The sequence below is a fragment of the Gobius niger genome (assembly GCF_951799975.1).
Source record: "Gobius niger genome assembly, chromosome: 10".
Classification (NCBI taxonomy): domain Eukaryota; kingdom Metazoa; phylum Chordata; class Actinopteri; order Gobiiformes; family Gobiidae; genus Gobius; species Gobius niger.
The window spans coordinates 33019198-33037039 of NC_136861.1; the positions used below are offsets into that span (position 1 = coordinate 33019198).

General features: G+C 41.4%; 1 protein-coding gene across 2 annotated transcripts in view; it reads left to right on the forward strand.

Moving 5' to 3' along the window:
* LOC306969632 (ubiquitin carboxyl-terminal hydrolase 43-like) overlaps positions 1–17842 on the forward strand; it is a 137774-nt gene that overhangs the window by 49665 nt on the left and 70267 nt on the right. For both annotated transcript variants that reach the window (XM_079565313.1, XM_079565314.1), the window contains exons 4-6: positions 12294–12386; positions 14420–14555; positions 16958–17102. In XM_079565313.1, the coding sequence (XP_079421439.1) occupies positions 12294–12386; positions 14420–14555; positions 16958–17102 (374 nt within the window). The remainder of the gene's footprint in view (positions 1–12293; positions 12387–14419; positions 14556–16957; positions 17103–17842) is intronic.

Genomic DNA, 17842 nt, shown 5'->3' on the forward strand with positions numbered 1-17842 from the left:
TAAAAACACGGCCCCAGAGACGCACGTTTATGTGAAGAAACCAGATGTTAGCATGCTACCGGTTAGCATTTAGCTTCAACAGATCAGCTCCGACCTCTCCAAGAGGAAGCCCTGAACCACAAACATCTAGCCTTGGATACAACATGTGACAGAGGTCAGAGCTGTTACTGTAGTATTTCCTCATTGTTCATAGATGTGGCCACACATGTGTTTATCGTGTTGAAGCCATTGACAGTTGATTGATGACAGTTGCTAGCCGGTAGCATGCTAATGTCTAGAGCAGCTAAAACACTGACTACTGTTATCCTCTTGAGCAATGATTACGAGTTCATAAAAATGCCACGGTCAATCAGTTGTCTTTCATTTTCATCCTGAGTAGTGAGTAGAGATATTGGTCTGTTGTAATACTGCATATTTGTACTTCGGTATTCAAAATGGCCACCGGAACTATGCGTAATGTCAACAAAACTATTCTGCCCTTATTTGACTACCGTTTTACTCTTATTTTATCTACTCTACCCAACACTTTTAAGATAAGAATAATGTATGTACGTAATTTGAAGCAAAGGAAGTAAACAACAGAACAAGTCGGACGATACAACATGGAGACATCCTTATTATCTTGGGTGACCATTTTTTACTTTTCTTATGTAATATAGTTTGGCAGCGGCTGTAAAAGCCAGGCGCTCGCCCACTCAGGCCCCAAGCAGACGGGGGGGGGAGGGGGAGGGGGAGGGGGGGGGGGGGGGGAGTTTGAAGAGGATCATGGGAGTTGTAGTGCTGTGAAAAATGCTGCTGTGCCAAGGCGCAACAATAAACAACAAAAGGTAGTTACAGAACTCGTAAAACATGGATGTAATGAGCGATAGCCCGGCTGAGAGGGGACAGGGCCGCTCCGACATATGGAGAGAAACGTCCACAACAGGGGGCCCGCCGAGGCGCAACTTTAATATTAATTTAGCAAAAAAATCTAATCTAACAAATGTCATCCACTGCTTTGTGTATTTAGTCTGATGTGATGTTACGTGTCAGTGTCACTTAATCCTGTCTTGGATCCAATGTTCCAAAATCAAGTATGTAAGTGGACAAACTTTAGAGTGATGTGTCTCATTTGCTAAAAAAAAATAAAACGTTCTGAGGGCCTGAGTGTAAATATGCTTTTCTTTTTTTTTTTTTAAGTCACCTTCATTTTTACACCTTCAACAAACTCAAAAAGACATTTACCTCCAGAGAATTTACAATGACTACCAGTGTTCATTTCATCAACTGAACTACAGTATTTCACACTAACTGGAGTCAAAGGGATATTTTTTGCAAACTGGATTAAAAGTAGTTCATGACTGAATAAAACTATGACTAAAATCTGCAGATATTTTGCGTAAACGAATCAAAAGAAGGAACTTAAACATCTATAGGGCCCGATCTTCCGCCTGGCGCAAAGACACTCTTGGTCGAGGCGAGGCTTCGAACTTGCGCACACACAACCTTGCACTAGTGCAGGCCGGGGGAAGGCAACACCAGGCCCAGGGGCCAAAACCGGCCCTCCATCACAGAACCTCTGGCCCTCAAGATGACTTTGAGGAACATAATGACACAAATCAGAGATCAAATGCTAAATGTTAAAGGGGCTAGATGCAAGTTGGTCATTTTATACTCACCACTGCCACCTCAGGTCTTATGTGTAGCTGCAGCTTCTATATTAAGCTTGTGCGTGACGGCACTTCAGACCCGAATTAACACCTTTTTGATTGACAGTGCAGGATTTTAGAGGCAGTTGTGGTGAACAGGTCTGAGCTCATTCTACACATTAGGACATGGCTGGAACATGTAGGGGAGAAAAATACATAATTTCAACATTTTTAAACTCCTTATAGTCCCTTTAAAGTACTCTAGAAATTTGAAATCAATCCAAATCAATTCCAATTCCTTTAAAATTCTTGAAGCAGAACACCAATTTAGGCCATATGATGTACAACACTGACATTTGTAGAAAGTCATGCTTTTCCTGGGCCTATAATTGGAGTATCCGGCCCTTTGTCTTTGGATGATGAAGAAAATCGTCCCTTTTATCAAGCAAAGTTGCCTACCCCTGCACTAGTGCTTTCGCCTGTCACCCGAGGGCGTCGCTTAGGCAAAAAAGTGGGTCGGCCGAGGCATGTGCTTCAATGAGCGCTTGCTGCCCGCCCTTCCTTCGCATTTGTTGTCAGAAAAGTCTGTGTTTACAAGGCGTGTCCGTGCCGCTGTGCTGCATTTACCTCCTGATGAATGAAGAGAGCAGAAGCGGCGGCCTTCGTAATCAGCCTTAGATTAGATCAGATCAGATTTCGTTTTTGGTTCACCCACAGTCACAAAATCACACACAGTCACAACAGACATGACTGACAGAATCAAAGACAATATGCACGCTGGTGAACACAGGGTCGACTTCCGCAAGATCGCGTTTTCTTTTTGTGTTTTCTTTTTTGTGAAATGTAAACTTCCCTTCATTCAGCCGCTCCCTGAACCCTTTATATTTGGTACATTTGTGCACGTGAGTGGTGTCATTGCCTTCGCTGGTTCAATCTGTATCGCAGGGTGCTGTCTTTTAATGCCTAACTGCGATATATTGAATGCCGCAAATGCAAAAAAAAGATTTGTAAACAGTCATTCAAACCGAGGAATGATGAGAAATGTTGATATTCAAAACTAAATTAGACACAACGGGAAACTTAAAAGACTCAGAATGTTGTGTTTTTGACAAAATGTGTGCAGTGAAATGTCATTGAGTGGGTCCCGTCCCTAGGGAAAGATGATATTTAACTGTATATCTGAATCCGCTGTAATGGTTTGTGAGAGAATAGAAGGAGAATAGAAACCTGGTTCTGCTGTGGGTGTTTCCCAGTGTGGAGGCAGCATAGAGTCAGCCTGTCAGACAGAGTTATTATGGAGGACGGTGCAGACGAGCAGTGGAGCGGGACGTACCACAGCTGTGTCAGCCCTCCGCCCCGGGCCTGCGCGCTGTATAATGGGGATCATCACAAACCATTATCCAACCAATCAAGTGCTTACTGCTTCATTGTTTACAATTATATTACACTTTTTTTCCCTCTGAAATTCATTGGCGGCACATTTTTTCTCAAGAACTAGGCCCTGGTATCACGCATCAACTTTTTTACAAGCCGTTTACCATGTTTTAATGTTCTCTCATCAAAAACATTCCTGGAGTTGTTTCTTTTCCGGCCACTAGCGCATCTTTGAGTAGTTTTTGAATCTTCCCCAGCGGATATTCGGCGGCTCAGAGCCCCAAAAAGCTCCTCCTTAGGTTTTTCGTATCCAAAAAGAGCTTTTCTTACCCTTTGATCTCCTTCTCCTCTCATCACAGAGTAAAAGCATCCACCACAGCTCCACTAAAGCTCAGGAAGAGAAATGTTGAGGAATATTGATTTTTCCTGCAATGGTCGAAGTGTAGATTTTTAGCTAGATTCCTCCCTTAACATGTTAGTTTTTATGTAAGAGTATAAAAATGACAACACTTGGAAGATGCTATAATCCAAATATGGTCATTTCCTTTCTGGCAGCCACCCGTACGAAAGACCGTCGATATTGTCTTGTGCATGTGCACACGTGACAAAACTTCAGAGCCGCTTTTCTCAAAAGGTTTACTTTATTTATGGACTCAAAACTTTCCAGCTTTTGACTTAAAGTAACGTGTTTACCTTAATAAATCCTCTCCGTAGTCCCTGCGGGGGTAATACAAGTGTTTATGGGATGATTGGAGGGTCTTTCATCTCCCCCTAGTGGCTCTGGACAGAAAACCATGTTTGCAACTTGACTGCCACCGGACAGGAGCAACCAATACCCACTAATAGAATCACGAAGAAGAAGCTAACATGCTAACGGGCAAAGCTAACTGCGGGCTAACGTCACTTTAAACAGTATTTACAGCCAAATTTGAGTGAAAAAAAATATCTCCATCGTGTAATTGGATGCACAATATCCCTCTCTCCCTTCGCCTTTCCTGTCAGCGTAGTATTTACTCTCCAAGACAATTAATAAGTTAAAAAATCGTAACTTGCTACTACACCTGCAGTTGCGCTTATGGCCTCTAGGGGGAAGAGCTACTTACTACTGCTTTTTTCCAAAGGAATGTTTTAATATCTAATTCCTAGCTTAGTTTAATGAGCTTTGAATACAAAAAGAAGGTGAAATTTGATTTTTGGGACTGTCCATTATTTAGATTTCGTCGCTGAAAATAGGCACAAAATGTCTTAATTTTATATGAAAACATGAAATGAAATTATGCAATACATTTTTTTTTTCTCATGTTTATATCAGCAATCTACAGCAGAAGTTTCAAATTGATATCACTAAATGTAAATCTTTTCCCTATTAGCCTGCAGCATCTCGCCTTAAAGGTGCATTATGCAACTTTTTATGTGGGGAAAATGAGTTGATGTTTGTGCGTATTTGACCTTGTAGTGACCCAGCGGCTGTATGAGTAGTTAACATGGTGCCTTTGTTTTCCATCACAGTGGTCTCTACAACACTCCAGGAGCAATTGTTTTGTAGGTTTTCTGGTGAGAGGCTCCGTCAGAAGTGAAAACCTTCCAAACAATTGATCCTGGAGCGTCCTCGAGACCACCGTGATGGAAAACAAAGGCACCATGAATACAGCCGCTGGGTCACTACAAGGTCAAATACGCACAAACATGAACTTTTTTTCCCCACATAAAAAGTTGCATAATTCACCTTTAAAACAACAAATGTGTGAAAACAAAAAAAGCCAGTTTTAAACCGATACATGCACAGAAACTGATGAACTTTTATGATTTTCTCCAACAGGCAAATATGAAGGAGCTTTATCGTGAAATTTCCCTTCAATGTCATCATCTGTTACTTCACAAACCAATCGAGAACCACTGTTCCAGAGCGCGAGCTGCTTTGTAAACATTTGATATTTCTGTATGTATTTCCTCCTGTCTCTCTGTACCCACTGCTCCCATCACTCTCACCCCCTCTCTCTTTCCTCCCGAGTGTTTTAGGCTATAGCGTGCTTCTTTTTAACCGATCTGGAGTATCATTTGTATGCACGAGGAGCCGTTAGTCTGGCTGTTTCCTGCTACAATAAGACGTGTGTGAGGAGGAGGAGGCCTCACTTCTCTTTCCGAGAGAGAGAGAGGGAGATCTGCTGAAACCGTGTCAGCCGGACCCGCTTTTATACAGCCGCAGTGCTCAGCTCTTTTTGATTATTCGGAAATTAATAGGGTTTCACTATTTGAGTTTGTCCAAGAGAAAATAAATCCGTCAAAAGGTCATGAACAAGACCAGAAAAGAGCAATTCGTGTTATTCATAATGCAGGATACAGAGATCACACTCACCCTCTTTTCCTAAAGTCAAATCAACTTAAACTGAAGGATCTAATCAATTATTTCACCGCATTAATGATGTTTAAAGCTAAAAATTATCTATTACCAGCCAGTATTCAGGATTTCTTTCGACAACAGGAGGAAGGGTATAGATTAAGGGGTCACATGAATTTCAAAACCCCAGTTGTCCGATCCGCTAGGAGGAGTTTCTGCCTTGCTGTTTGCGGCGTAAAACTATGGAATAGCTTGAATGAAGAAATGTACCACAGTTTGCCAATTTAAATCTATGTATAAAAACATGGTCTTCAGAAACCATAGAGCTGGATATTAATTATAATTTAAACAACAATTTAAACAATCAGTAACATTATTATCGCTGGATTTCTATGGCTGTAATGTGTATATTGTGGAAAGACATTCATAGTTTGTAAGACAATTGTTGTAAATACTGAGTTGTGCAGGTTGTTGTAAAAGAAGAACGATTTGAGCTTCTTTTGCACCTGTAAAAAATATCAAGTAGAAAAGGGGGTGGGACTAAATAAGGTCACACTTCAACCCACTCCTTTTTTAACAATTGCTGTATTGGTATCCATTACTTGTATTATCATTGTTGTTGATTGTTCGAAATAAACTAAACTAAAAAAATAAATAAAAAAAATAAAAAAAAGACACAGTTTTCTCAAATACGGCCGGTTATATGGAAAAGGAAAGTGCTAAAAAAACAGGTGCTCTTGTGAACAGCATCCTATGACGGGTTTATGTCACATTTTTGAAGCATTTTTGTCGTGTTATCGTAGGTTTTTTGTCGTCTTGATTTTTTTTTTCCGTTGGTTTCACTTTTTCTCTTGCTTTTTTCTCGTGTTTTTGACGCTTTTTTATTGTCTTATTGTTGCTTTTCCGGAACGTTTATGTTGCTCTTTTGTGGCTCCTTTTTTTGATGTGTTTTCATCCTTGTTGTCGTCTCTGTTTTGATGCTTTGTTCAAGAAGCTTTTAGATTTGGGCAATGCCAAACAGGAGAAAATGTGCTCGGTTCAGGTGGGGGTTAAGAGGTTAAAGAGACTAGATGTAAGTTGATCATTTTATGCTCACTACTGCCACCTCAGGTCTTATGCGTAACTGCAGCTTCTATATTAAGCTTGTACGTGACGACACTTTGGACCCAAAGTAACACCTTTTTGAGGGACAGTGCAGGATTTTAGAGGCAGTTGTGATGAACAGGTCTGAGCTCATTCTACACCTTAGGACATTGTTGGAACATGTAGGGGGAGGAAAATACTTAGTTTTAACATTTTTAAACTCCGTATAGTCCCTATAAAGAATATGCCACTTGTGTATCACCTTTGTTTTTACTGAAGGAGTATTATTGAAGAAATAAGGCGAGGCAAGTTTATTTATACTGTGCATTTCATACACAAGGCAACTCTATGCGAATAAAGCGAGAATGTAAACCAAAAAGTCAATTTTCAGTATCTGTCATTTAGAAAAATCTTCAATATAAAGCTGTATGTTTGCATGAGATTTGCAGTGTATGTGTAGTTTGACTTTATGTCACCTCAGATGAAATCTTGACTTCATAAGTTTAAAAACAAACAAAATATGTGTTGTATTATTGGGGAAACAAGATGGCCGCTATAACTGAACTGCCTGATATTCAGTAAATTGTAATATCTTAAAAATCATACATGATTCCCTCATGAAATTCACTCTGTACATAGACTTCCTCAACCTAATGCAGTGTACAAAAAGTGACCTTCATTATTATTAGGTTATTGTAAAATGGAGAAAGAATATTTCAGAGCTACAAAAGGCCCGTCATTACAGATTTTTCCATTGGACTATGAGAAGTTTGGAATGTTTATCGTCATCAAAACTTTTTGACTCAAAGGCCTTGATTTCAGGGGCATTTACATTTTTGCTTCCCATAAGTGTTGAAAGGCCACCGTTATTAGTTCAACTTTAGCTGGTGTTAGCGTAACATTAGCATGTAGCTTACCTTCATAGTTGTCTTTTAGCTGCTTCTGTCCTCTAGTATTTGCCTTGGCACCACAACATAATTCCAAAAGCCCGACATAAAGGCAGCATGTGTCCACATTGTTCTCATCGCGGCTTACAAACCTTCTCAGCCATCCTTTTCATGCCTCAGTACAGCATGCACATCTGTGGGGGCGCCGCCCACAACAACTGCGCGCCCTGTATAGTGGAAACCCTCGCCTGTACTGGGTAGAGGAGATATGTGACAAGGTGAGTACCAAGACCCAGGTGGTACCGCGGCTTAATACTTGCAATTTAGCACCTGGCTGTTCTGATCTGGTGCCGTCTGTCAGGTCTAAGCTCAGCAACACTCTGTGCCCAAAGAACGAGATCAGCAGACGGCGCACGCTTATTCCAAGATGATAATGCCAAGATTCATCGGGCTCACATTGTGAAAGAGGGGTTCAGAGAGTGAGCGTGAGGCATAATATTCACACATGGATCAGCCGGCGCAGAGTCCAGATCTGTCTTAACCCCACTTTGAATCTTTAGGATGTGCTGGAGAAGGCTTTGCACAGTGGTCACACACTCTCCCAATACAAGATCTCGGTGAAAAATGAGAAAATCTGTAATCAATTTCAATTGGCTTATCGGTTTGTAGGTATTGTATTGTTAATATATTGTATCACGGATAAAATACATTGTTGATTGCGCCATGAAACTGCATTTAACCGGTTTATTTGGTCCAGTCTGGTCAGTCCTTTGAAGATCTTTTCCTTTTATCTAAAAAAAATGTTTTGTACCTACCGTTTTTTCCGGACTATAAGTTGCTTCAGAGTGTAAATCGCACCAGCCAAATATGCATAATGAAGATGAAAAACATATATAAATCACTCCAGATCACAAGTCGCACCAGTCAAACAATGCATAATGAAGAAGAAAAAAACATATATTAGTCGCTCCAGATTATAAATTGAACCAGCCAAAAATTGCGTAATGAAGAAGAAAACAATATATACGTCGCTCCGGAGTATAAGTTGCACCAGCCAAAAAATGCATAATGAAGAAGAAATAAGCATATATATGTCGCTCCGGAGTATAAGTCGCACCAGCCAAAAAGTGCATGATGAAGAGGAAAAAAATATATAAGTCGCTCCGGTGGATAAGTCGCACCAGCCAAAAAATGCATAATGACGAACAGAAAAACACATATGTCGCTCTGGAGTATAAGTCGCACCAGCCTTGGCAACTACCTGGGCATGGAGGCCTCAATGCTCTGTTGACAAGCCTCTCCCGGCAGCACGTTGTTCAAGCACCGCATTTGCAAACTCGTTCCTCCAGCTGTGGCCATATAGTGCCCTGTAGCAGCTGTCAGTGTGAAAAAATTAAATAAAAAATTGATATAAGTCCCCAGCAAAACAATGAAAAAAAGGGTGACCTATAGTCCGGAAAATACAGTAATTAGCGTTTTGTGTGTTTAAATATCCGGGCTGAATTCTTTGGCGTACTTCCGTGCATGTGTTATTTTTAGTGTTATTAGGGCTTCATAAAGACAGAATTATGGGCAATATCTAAACTGGCTTCCTCGTCGCACGTCTGGTGCAGGAATACAAAAGAACAGGTTTGAAGTGTGGGCTGAGGGTTTTAATTTCCCAGGGCAGTGCGTAAAATATCGGCGTGCCCTTATGTCGGCTCGGGGAGGCAGGAGCGGGTGGCAGAGTTAATTTATAGAACACCTTGCTGAGTGTCACATCGTATTTTTTGGTCTCACTGCGCAGTTAAAAAACGTGCCGGGTTTGAAATATTTCATAATGTCGTATTCTCCAGAGTGGCAATATTCACAAAGTCCTCATTCGATTTACCTTTGGGGCCGCAATGGTTAATCAAAAGTGTCGCTGATGAAAAGTTATGTCCGTCTCGCGGCTCGCGGATGAAATAAAAGTCTGCGCTGTGATGGAGTCCGCTCTGCCTCGTGGTCTTGTGGAGAAAATTGAAAGCCAGAAAAACACTTTTGAAGCGAATAGATCTTGGGATTGTTGGCATTAGCGTGTTGTGGCGCTGTTTCAGAATAAAAAAGCAGTTTAGATTTGCACTAGCGACGTGAATGTTTTGTAAGGAAAAATAAACATATGATGGAGAAGGGGGAGAAGGGGGTCTTGGAGGTCCCCCCCAGCAAAACTTTAACAAATTGTGTTGCCAGTATTTTGTGAATACTCTTCTATTTTAGACAATGTGTTTATTTTACTATTTGCTTTCATCAAAAGGTGCCAATTAACGCCTCGAGGGGGCTGTTTAAAGAAAAGAAACTCTTCCTCGACCCTCATATAACGCCGGGCTCACACTGAATCCTGAACTGCTACAGTGCCGTCTCCACAGGGAATCCAAATAATTAACACACTGAGTGCCATAAACGGAATTTTTTAATTTTTTAATTTATTACAGAACTAGACACTCTAATACACCTTATGTGTGATTTTGGTAGCTTTGTGATGAACAGAACTGAAATAAATGACCATCAAAAAGTTGTGAAAAGTCACGATCTGGACATTTCATATATATCATTGCGTTTCTTTACTCCTTTTTTTTAGTCCGAGGGGGCGTGGTGTTGCGAAGCGAACAGCTGTAAACCCGACACTTCTCTCTCGCTGTCTGGAGAGCGTTTGACAAAACGCAGAGCGGCTTCTCATGGACAGGTCGAAACAGTTGAGATTTTAATATTTTTGTTTTGAAATGGTCAAAATTGGTCCAAGGACGGCTGAGAAACATCCTGTTAAAGTCTTCAATCCGAGAACCAGGCAGTGATCGATAACACGCGGCAGCAATGTTGTCGTTGAAAATTGACTTGAAACGGAAATATTTAGGCATTTGCTTCTTCCCATAACGTTAGTGTCCATCCAGAGAGGATGAAGGAGGAGAGAGGAGGAGAGGAGTTAATCAGAAAGGAGAGTGATTCATAAAACCCCTGTTTTCTCAGTTTCTAGAAAGAAAAAAAACAGTGATTCTGATCAAAACTAGCCTCTGTTTAACTTCGATTTCTCAGGAACTGAGGCACGTAGAACTAAACTGTTTTTACCTACGGAGAGCTCAGAGTCTCACCTTATGTAGCATGTGTCCATGGCTATAACATAGAATATGCTGTGGTGCTACAAATATCGTGAAAAAGGGTCTGGATTGCTGGCACTACAGCTAAATCCTCAAAACAGCGCGGCACTCATTGTGTTAAAACCAATGTTATACACTCACATTAGGCCCACACGGTGCAGCTCTGGTTACCGAGGTCGTACGGCGCAAATCCACAAGAAGTCTATTATTGGTGAATTATCAGAATAAAATCAAGTATTCACTCATAACTTGGTTAATGTCAACAATACGGCAAAACAGACACATTTGGCCAGAGGATCATGGTGGACTATTTGTGCTCGGTTGGAGTAAGTGTCCGCTTGGAAGTGGACAACTATCGCTTTATTTCGCCCATGTGAGTTGCTTGATCTGTGTTTTTCCCCATGAATGTGGTGTTAAAATGTCTTTTTGCACAAACCTTGTCAAGTCGTGGGCACTGTCAAGTCAACCGCACAGAATACGTGCAGACGCCGTTCAGGAGTCAGTGTGAGCCGGGGGTAAAACCGCGGAGTGCGAGTTACATGATCACGTTTGTATTCTCGACACGACTAGATAAAGACTTGCTGCTTTAATTCCCAAAGTTAAACATGTACAACATAAATAAACTCTGTAAAAAATGCCAAATTGCAAATACAGCAAGAAATACTGAAGCTTTCGAATAATCTCTGGAGGCAGTGTCTGAAATGGGCTAGGGACGTACAGTTTATTGTGTGTGAATAATGATTTTGTGTTAAACAGCAGTTCCCAAAATCACTTCTGTAAAATGTAATTAGCATATAAGGTTCAAAACATGTAAAAGCTGGTTCAATGATGTTAGTTTGGATACTGTATTTTGATATTTGGCTTAATTTAACTAAAATATGCTGTTTTCAATTTTAAAATACATCAAATTTACTATTTATCTCGAAATCATCAAAAGAACGCTATACGGTATGACTCTAACTCCCTCATTTCTCATTGGCTTGTTGAAAAATATGAAATAATAAATAGTAGCAGTACTAAGTAACTTGTTTACCTTAATAAATTCCCATAGGGGTAATACTTGTGATGATTGGGGGGGGGGGTCTTTCATCTCCCCATGGCGTTTCTGGCCAGAAAACCACAATTGCAACTTCCCTGCCACCGGGTCGGAGGCCCCAATACACACTAATGGAATGGCGAAAAAGAAGCTAGCAGGCTAACGGACAAAGCTAACTGCAGGCTAGCGTCACTTAAACAGTATTTACAGCCAAGAAAGAGTGAAAAAAATGATCTCCATTGATGAACAATATCCCTCTCTCCCTTTGTCTTTTCTGTCAGCGCAGTATTTACTCTCAGGGACAATTAATGAGTAAAAAAACGGACATGCTACGACACCTGCAGTGCTTTAACTACGCTCTGATAACAATTTTGTCTAAAGTTTCAATACAAATGTAGTCGAAGCAAATGAGAATAAGACTTCACTACTGTCACTACTGTCTATGTCTTCAGCTCTTACATTAGCATATTTGATCACATCACTTCCAATCATCCATCAGTCCTTTCGTGCGTTGGTTTTGCATAGACTGGTTATTTGTTTGGAGACTGGGGACAGGCAGCTCCAGCGGTGCGCCCCCCTCTCCGCTCTCATCTCTCTCTTGAGCGAATGATGCAACGCGCGGGAAACCGCTTTAGCCGGCCCGGCGGGGGAGCAGCCACCTCCACCCGGCTCGGCTTCCACCTCCTCCCGTCACAAACTTCGGTGACGCCAGATTCGAACTTCGTGAAAACATCTAATACTGCCCTGGAGAAGTTACACTGGTCTGTGGGAAGAAGTGAAAGAAGACTGTTATATTGTTTTTTGTTGATTCGGTCGATTTTTTACGTGTGGTTTCAGATCTTCCCTGACGTGTCCTCATTGCCTGAAGCAAAGCAACACGTTCGACCCGTTCCTGTGCATCTCGCTGCCCATACCCCTGCGCCAGACCAGGTGAGCGGTATCCGGTGGCAAACACACTCAAAACTTAACATTTTCACGGTTTCACTGCTCAGTCACTTCTGAACACTAGCTTTGTCACACAGGTCAGAGTGCTCGTGCTAAACCAACTGGTTGATCAATTCTTAGTAAACTGGCTTATTTAGACTATTTAGCGGATGCCTGTGTGTTCTCATGGTCTTCATCTCCATCAGACCGTTTCATTTCTCTAGCGATAGTTTCCAACCTTATTTAAATGCCTAAAAACAACACTCCAGTCCAGGTAACAGTGGCACAGAGCTGTCCAAAAGCAATATTTCAAAGTTCTGGTATAAAAAGTCCTATATATGTGATAATTTACTATAGCTGGCCTAGATGGACTGATGGAAAAGAGTTATATTATACTTATACATTAGGTCATGACCAAGCTTGGTGTGTGGAGGTAACAAAATACAAGATGTTAAATGGTAGAAGTTATTATTTGATCAGAAGGAATGTAAAGGGTAAGGCGGTGCTTAAAATGATCCCCCGAACGCATTCCCCCAATTCAATTTTTTTCAGGGTAAACGATCCGGGAAATATTTAGGAGGATCCGGCAAAACATTTATCTGATATAATGGTGTCTAAGTAGAGTGTTCCGGCAAATGTTTTGGCCTGTTCCCCCAATCCATCACATCAGATCAAAAGTGTTCCTAAAAATACTAATTTACAAATTAAGGACTGGGGTAAGGATAACAAAATGTCCGCCCAAATGAATCAAACGAAAGGGCCTCTCGACCCCCACCTGAGCCGAGCACATTTTCTCCAGTTTGGCTTTACCCAAATCTAAAGGCTTCTTGAAAAAAAATGCCCAAATAGCAACGGAAACGAGGATGGAAATACGACAAAAGAGCCAGAAAAGAGCGACAAAAAAACGCAAAACAAAGAAGCAACAAATACACACCGGGGAAGCATCAATAACGCAATAAAAAAGCGACGAAAACAAGGCTAAAAAGTGACAAAAATGTGACACAAATGAAAAAAAAAAACGAAACGCGGCGACAATGCAACAACGTTACGATCAGTTTTGTGGGCCTTAGGTTTCAAATGAGGCGTTACATTGACATATAGGCTGTAACGCCACCAGCTGAGAAGCTTTTAGATTTGGGTAAAGCTGAACTGGAGAAAATGTCTTTGGGTTAACATACAAAAAAAGGAAATTACTCAAATTAGCTAAACAAAGCTTATCAGAAACTAACTCAAGTGTCTCCAAAACAGGAAGTTCTAATAGTCCTATGAAAAAGAGCACAGTCTAAACTAATTGAATTATGAAAAACACAAAGTCCAGAACCACACAAAAAACAAGTGACACAACAGAAAATGGCCCGATTGTGTGGCCTTATGTAGGCTTGGCTGGATCAAAAGAAACAAAAAATATCCCTAGTTATACATAGTCACATGTAGTTATACAAAGCGCCAGCAGAGGGGGCACTTCTTCCTTGATTCCAGGACCAAAATGGCGCTTTGAAAGTTGTTAGCTAATCAAGGAAGCGAGTTTGAATCCAAAACACAGGAGCGTCATGGATCTCTGTATGACTTTTACCAGAGGGTGGGCTGGCGTTTTGAGTGTGGACGAGGATATATCAGTAAAATATGGTTAAAACCTCAGAAAGAAGTCGATTTTTCATGATGTGGGACCTTTAAACTTTTGAACTATCCTAGTGCATTCAACTGCCCCTAAAAGCAGCACTGTTTCTCTTCAGGATATTTACTACAATATTTACTATAGCCGCATAACAAACAAAACAGTGGCTTTCTTCCCCCGCATACAAAACCTGCCTCAGAGTCAGAAATAGCCGGCGTGTCCGTGCTATTCCAAGCAGCCATTACCTCGTCATGTCGGCGGCGCCTGTGGAAGGGTCACACCTCGGCACTTAAAGAATTGAACAGGATTTCCATTCTTTTTTTGACATAAAGCAGCTCTAATGATGACTTATTCATGCTAAAGTGTTGCTGGTTTATTCATGGGTGTCTCTGTGCTGATGGGATGTCTCTGTGTGTGATGGCAGGTTTCTGTGTGTGGTTCTGGTCTTCAGCTCCAAGGGACAGCGGTACCTGCGGGTGGGCCTGGCCGTGCCGCTCTTCGGCACCGCCGCCTGCCTGAGGAGGATGGTGGCGGACGAGGGCAACCTGTCCCCGGACCAGGTACAGGCGCGGTCAGGGTCGTACTGAGGCTGGCAGTTTGCACTTGAAGGATTTTGCATTTTGTCATAATCTGTTGCACACGTACAACATTATTCAACACTTTAAGGCGAGACACGGCAGGTGAAAGTATTGATTTTTCACGCAGTGGTCGAAGTGGAGATTTTGATCTATTTTCCTCCCTTTACATCTTAGTTTTCATGTCAGATATAAAAATAACAAAACTCACCCGCATGATTTATGTTTATTTTATGATGTTTTGTCTGCGAGGTGGTGGCAACCCGGAAGTAGCTGCTGTGCCGCGTAGAAACGCCGTCTTTCAAGCGGGTTTTCATTCATAAATATTGACAGATTTTACATCCACGTGTCCTGCTAAGGGTCCCCGTGATGACGCTTTCACCCAAATATGGTGTTTTTCCTCCTACGAGATGCTGGAGCGGAAAAGTCAGAGAACGGGCCGAGCATGCGCAGTCGCTACAAAACTTCAGGGCTGGTTTTCTCTGAATGAGAGAAGCCGCACTCGGGCAGAGCCTGAGCCCTTATAGAAGCTCCCACAGACTCCAAACTCTCCAGTCTGAGACCTAACAATATTTTGAAGGTTTTTTCAGAGGGATTTTTTAATATCTAATTCCTAGCCTGATTTATTCAGCTTTGAAACCAAAAAAACAGGCGGAATTTGACTTTTTACTGATTTTTTCACTGATGATTAGTTTATTGAAAAACTAATCAAAATATCCAAAATCCCCTCTGAAAAAATCTCAGTTACTAATATGTCAATAAAATAAAAACATACATTTTAATCTGGCTCAATTCATTATTTGCATTTCGTTGCCCAAAATATAGGCAATTTTGGCCATTTTAATGCTCAAAATGCCTTATTTTTTTGTGAAAACATAAAATGACAGAAAAAATGCAACACATTTTTTTTCTCATATTTATATCTGTGATGTTCAGCAAAAGTTTCAAATTGATATCTCTACATTTTTTTCCCCCCTATTCACCTGCAGTGTCTCGCCTTAAACATCATCAATATTGACCTAAAACAACTTGAAGACAGAAATGATTCATCCGTTTCCGGTCCAAAAGCCCAAAGCGTAATGGACTCAGCCCTGCTCCTAAGCGAACGTCACTCACCAAAGAATGTTATGGTAGAAATGTCTCACAAACTAAAAACTACCAACAAAAACTGTCACCATGAATGTAAAACATGAAGAAAGCATCTGATGGTGAATAAAGCACTGCCTTGTTTCTGACCAAAAGAAAATGTCACATTAGCGTCACAGTCACAGCTTCTAGCCTCTCAATGCACATAACATTACCCAAATGGAACCATTATGCCTCACCTTTGCAGGATGGGGCAGAGGCTGCATCTTATTTCATGGGACTGCATCAGGTTTGACGCAAACCACAATATGGGAGACAGATGATATTCCAGTAGCAGAAACAGCATTTTTTGCACAATGTCAAGCAACGGCTGCTCTTGAAACTCTTGGTAAAAGACAAGACGGACAGCAAAGTAGTAAAGTGAGCAGTGTTTATGCATTTAGCTCGGCTTTGAAACAGCCCCACGCCTTTGCTATGAGGTAGGGCTGTGCAATTAACCAAAATTCGATTACAATTTCGATTATTACCCTAAACGATTACATTTTTTTTAAAATTGAATATATATATTTTTTTTTTTTGCAAAGCAGACTTGCATTATGTCATGGCACTGGGATTACTTTCCCTTCACAGTTCACGTGCCATGGCTCATGCTTTTTTCTGACATAAAAACAAACAGCGCTGTTTGATGATGTCATCAGGCTGCGCTGCTCAGTTTGCTTGTGCAGGTGTGAGGGCTGGCCAGCAGGGGGCAGGAGTGAAACAGAGACCTCTCTTTAATCGAGGCAAACTTGAAATCATCTGTACTTTTATGACTGTTCAGTAAATTAAAAAATATTCAGCATTGGGTTTTTTTTATTGATTATTATATAAATAGAGACTTAAATAAAAAATAAAATAAAAAATAAAGACTTTTTTTAAAGGCGACAAATAATCGTTTCAGTTTTGACTAAAATAATCGTGATTATTATTTTTTCAATAATCGAGCAGCCCTACTATGAGACATGATTGAACAATGACCCTTTTGGTGCGGGGTGTTTGCAAATGTTTTGCTGTTTTTAGAGTTTCTAGTAGGTTTTCACTGCAAAGTAAGAACCCTCTTACCAGAAAACCTGCAAAACACTCGTTGCGTTGTAGAGGTCACTGTGATCGAAAGTAAAGGCAGCCATCCATACAGCAGCCAGGTCACAACAAGGTCAATTACGCACAAATATCTAGTTGATTTTTGTTTGTTTGTTTCTTTGTATATTCGCCTGCTCAAATATATCCATTCATTGTATATTTGCGGCCTGTGTTTGCGGTAGGTGATCCTGACCGAGGTGTACTCCAGCGGGTTCCAGCGCTCCTTCTTCGACGAGGACGACCTGTCGAGCATCACCGAGAACGACGTCATCTACGCCTTCCAAGCCCCGCCCCTTTACATCAGGGGCGGGTCCACACGACTCTCAGGTAAACCACTTGACTCCACCCTCCTCTTATTTCATCCCGACAATTCTAGGCTCAACGTCTCCACATTCTCAGGCCAAAGGAAAGAAAGCCACTGGGTAAATGCACTTTTGTTAATGAATCCAGGAGGGAATCCGTCTTGCGGCGGGGAGCCTTGGCGAGGAAGATATATGCCTCGCCTGCGAGCGCTGAATCACATCACCCCGCGGAGCTGTTGCCGTTTGCGTCTTCTGGCCTCTTTTGTCCTTCCTAAAAAAAAAAGAAAAAACTAAAAAAAGTATGTCTGTTCTGTGGTAATCCCTTTAGTGTGGGCTTTAATGTGCAGCCCAGACAGCCGGCCCACCACTGTCTGGTTGCTACGGACACTACTCCAAACTTAGTGCTTCATTTGGGATTCCCCCGCCTCCCCCGAGCGAGGCGCAATTTATTTGAGTTGAAGGCGTTTGGTAAATTTAGAACGACATTGAAGTTTTCTACAAGCTGTGAAGGATATTCACTTTTATTTACTAAAAACTAACTAATACATGGGAGCATATACAACAGGGGAAACTAAGAACATTAAGCAAATAGGGCGCGACATGGAAGCATTGACAACGACTGACCAAAAGTCTGAAAAAGTCTTGCCCCCTTTAATACAGTGGATATGACAAGTTTTCAATGTGTCTGTAGCTAAGACTGATTATCATTTTACACAGTGTGCGAAATACCCGTGGGGGTATTGCACTCGCCCGTCAGAACTCTGC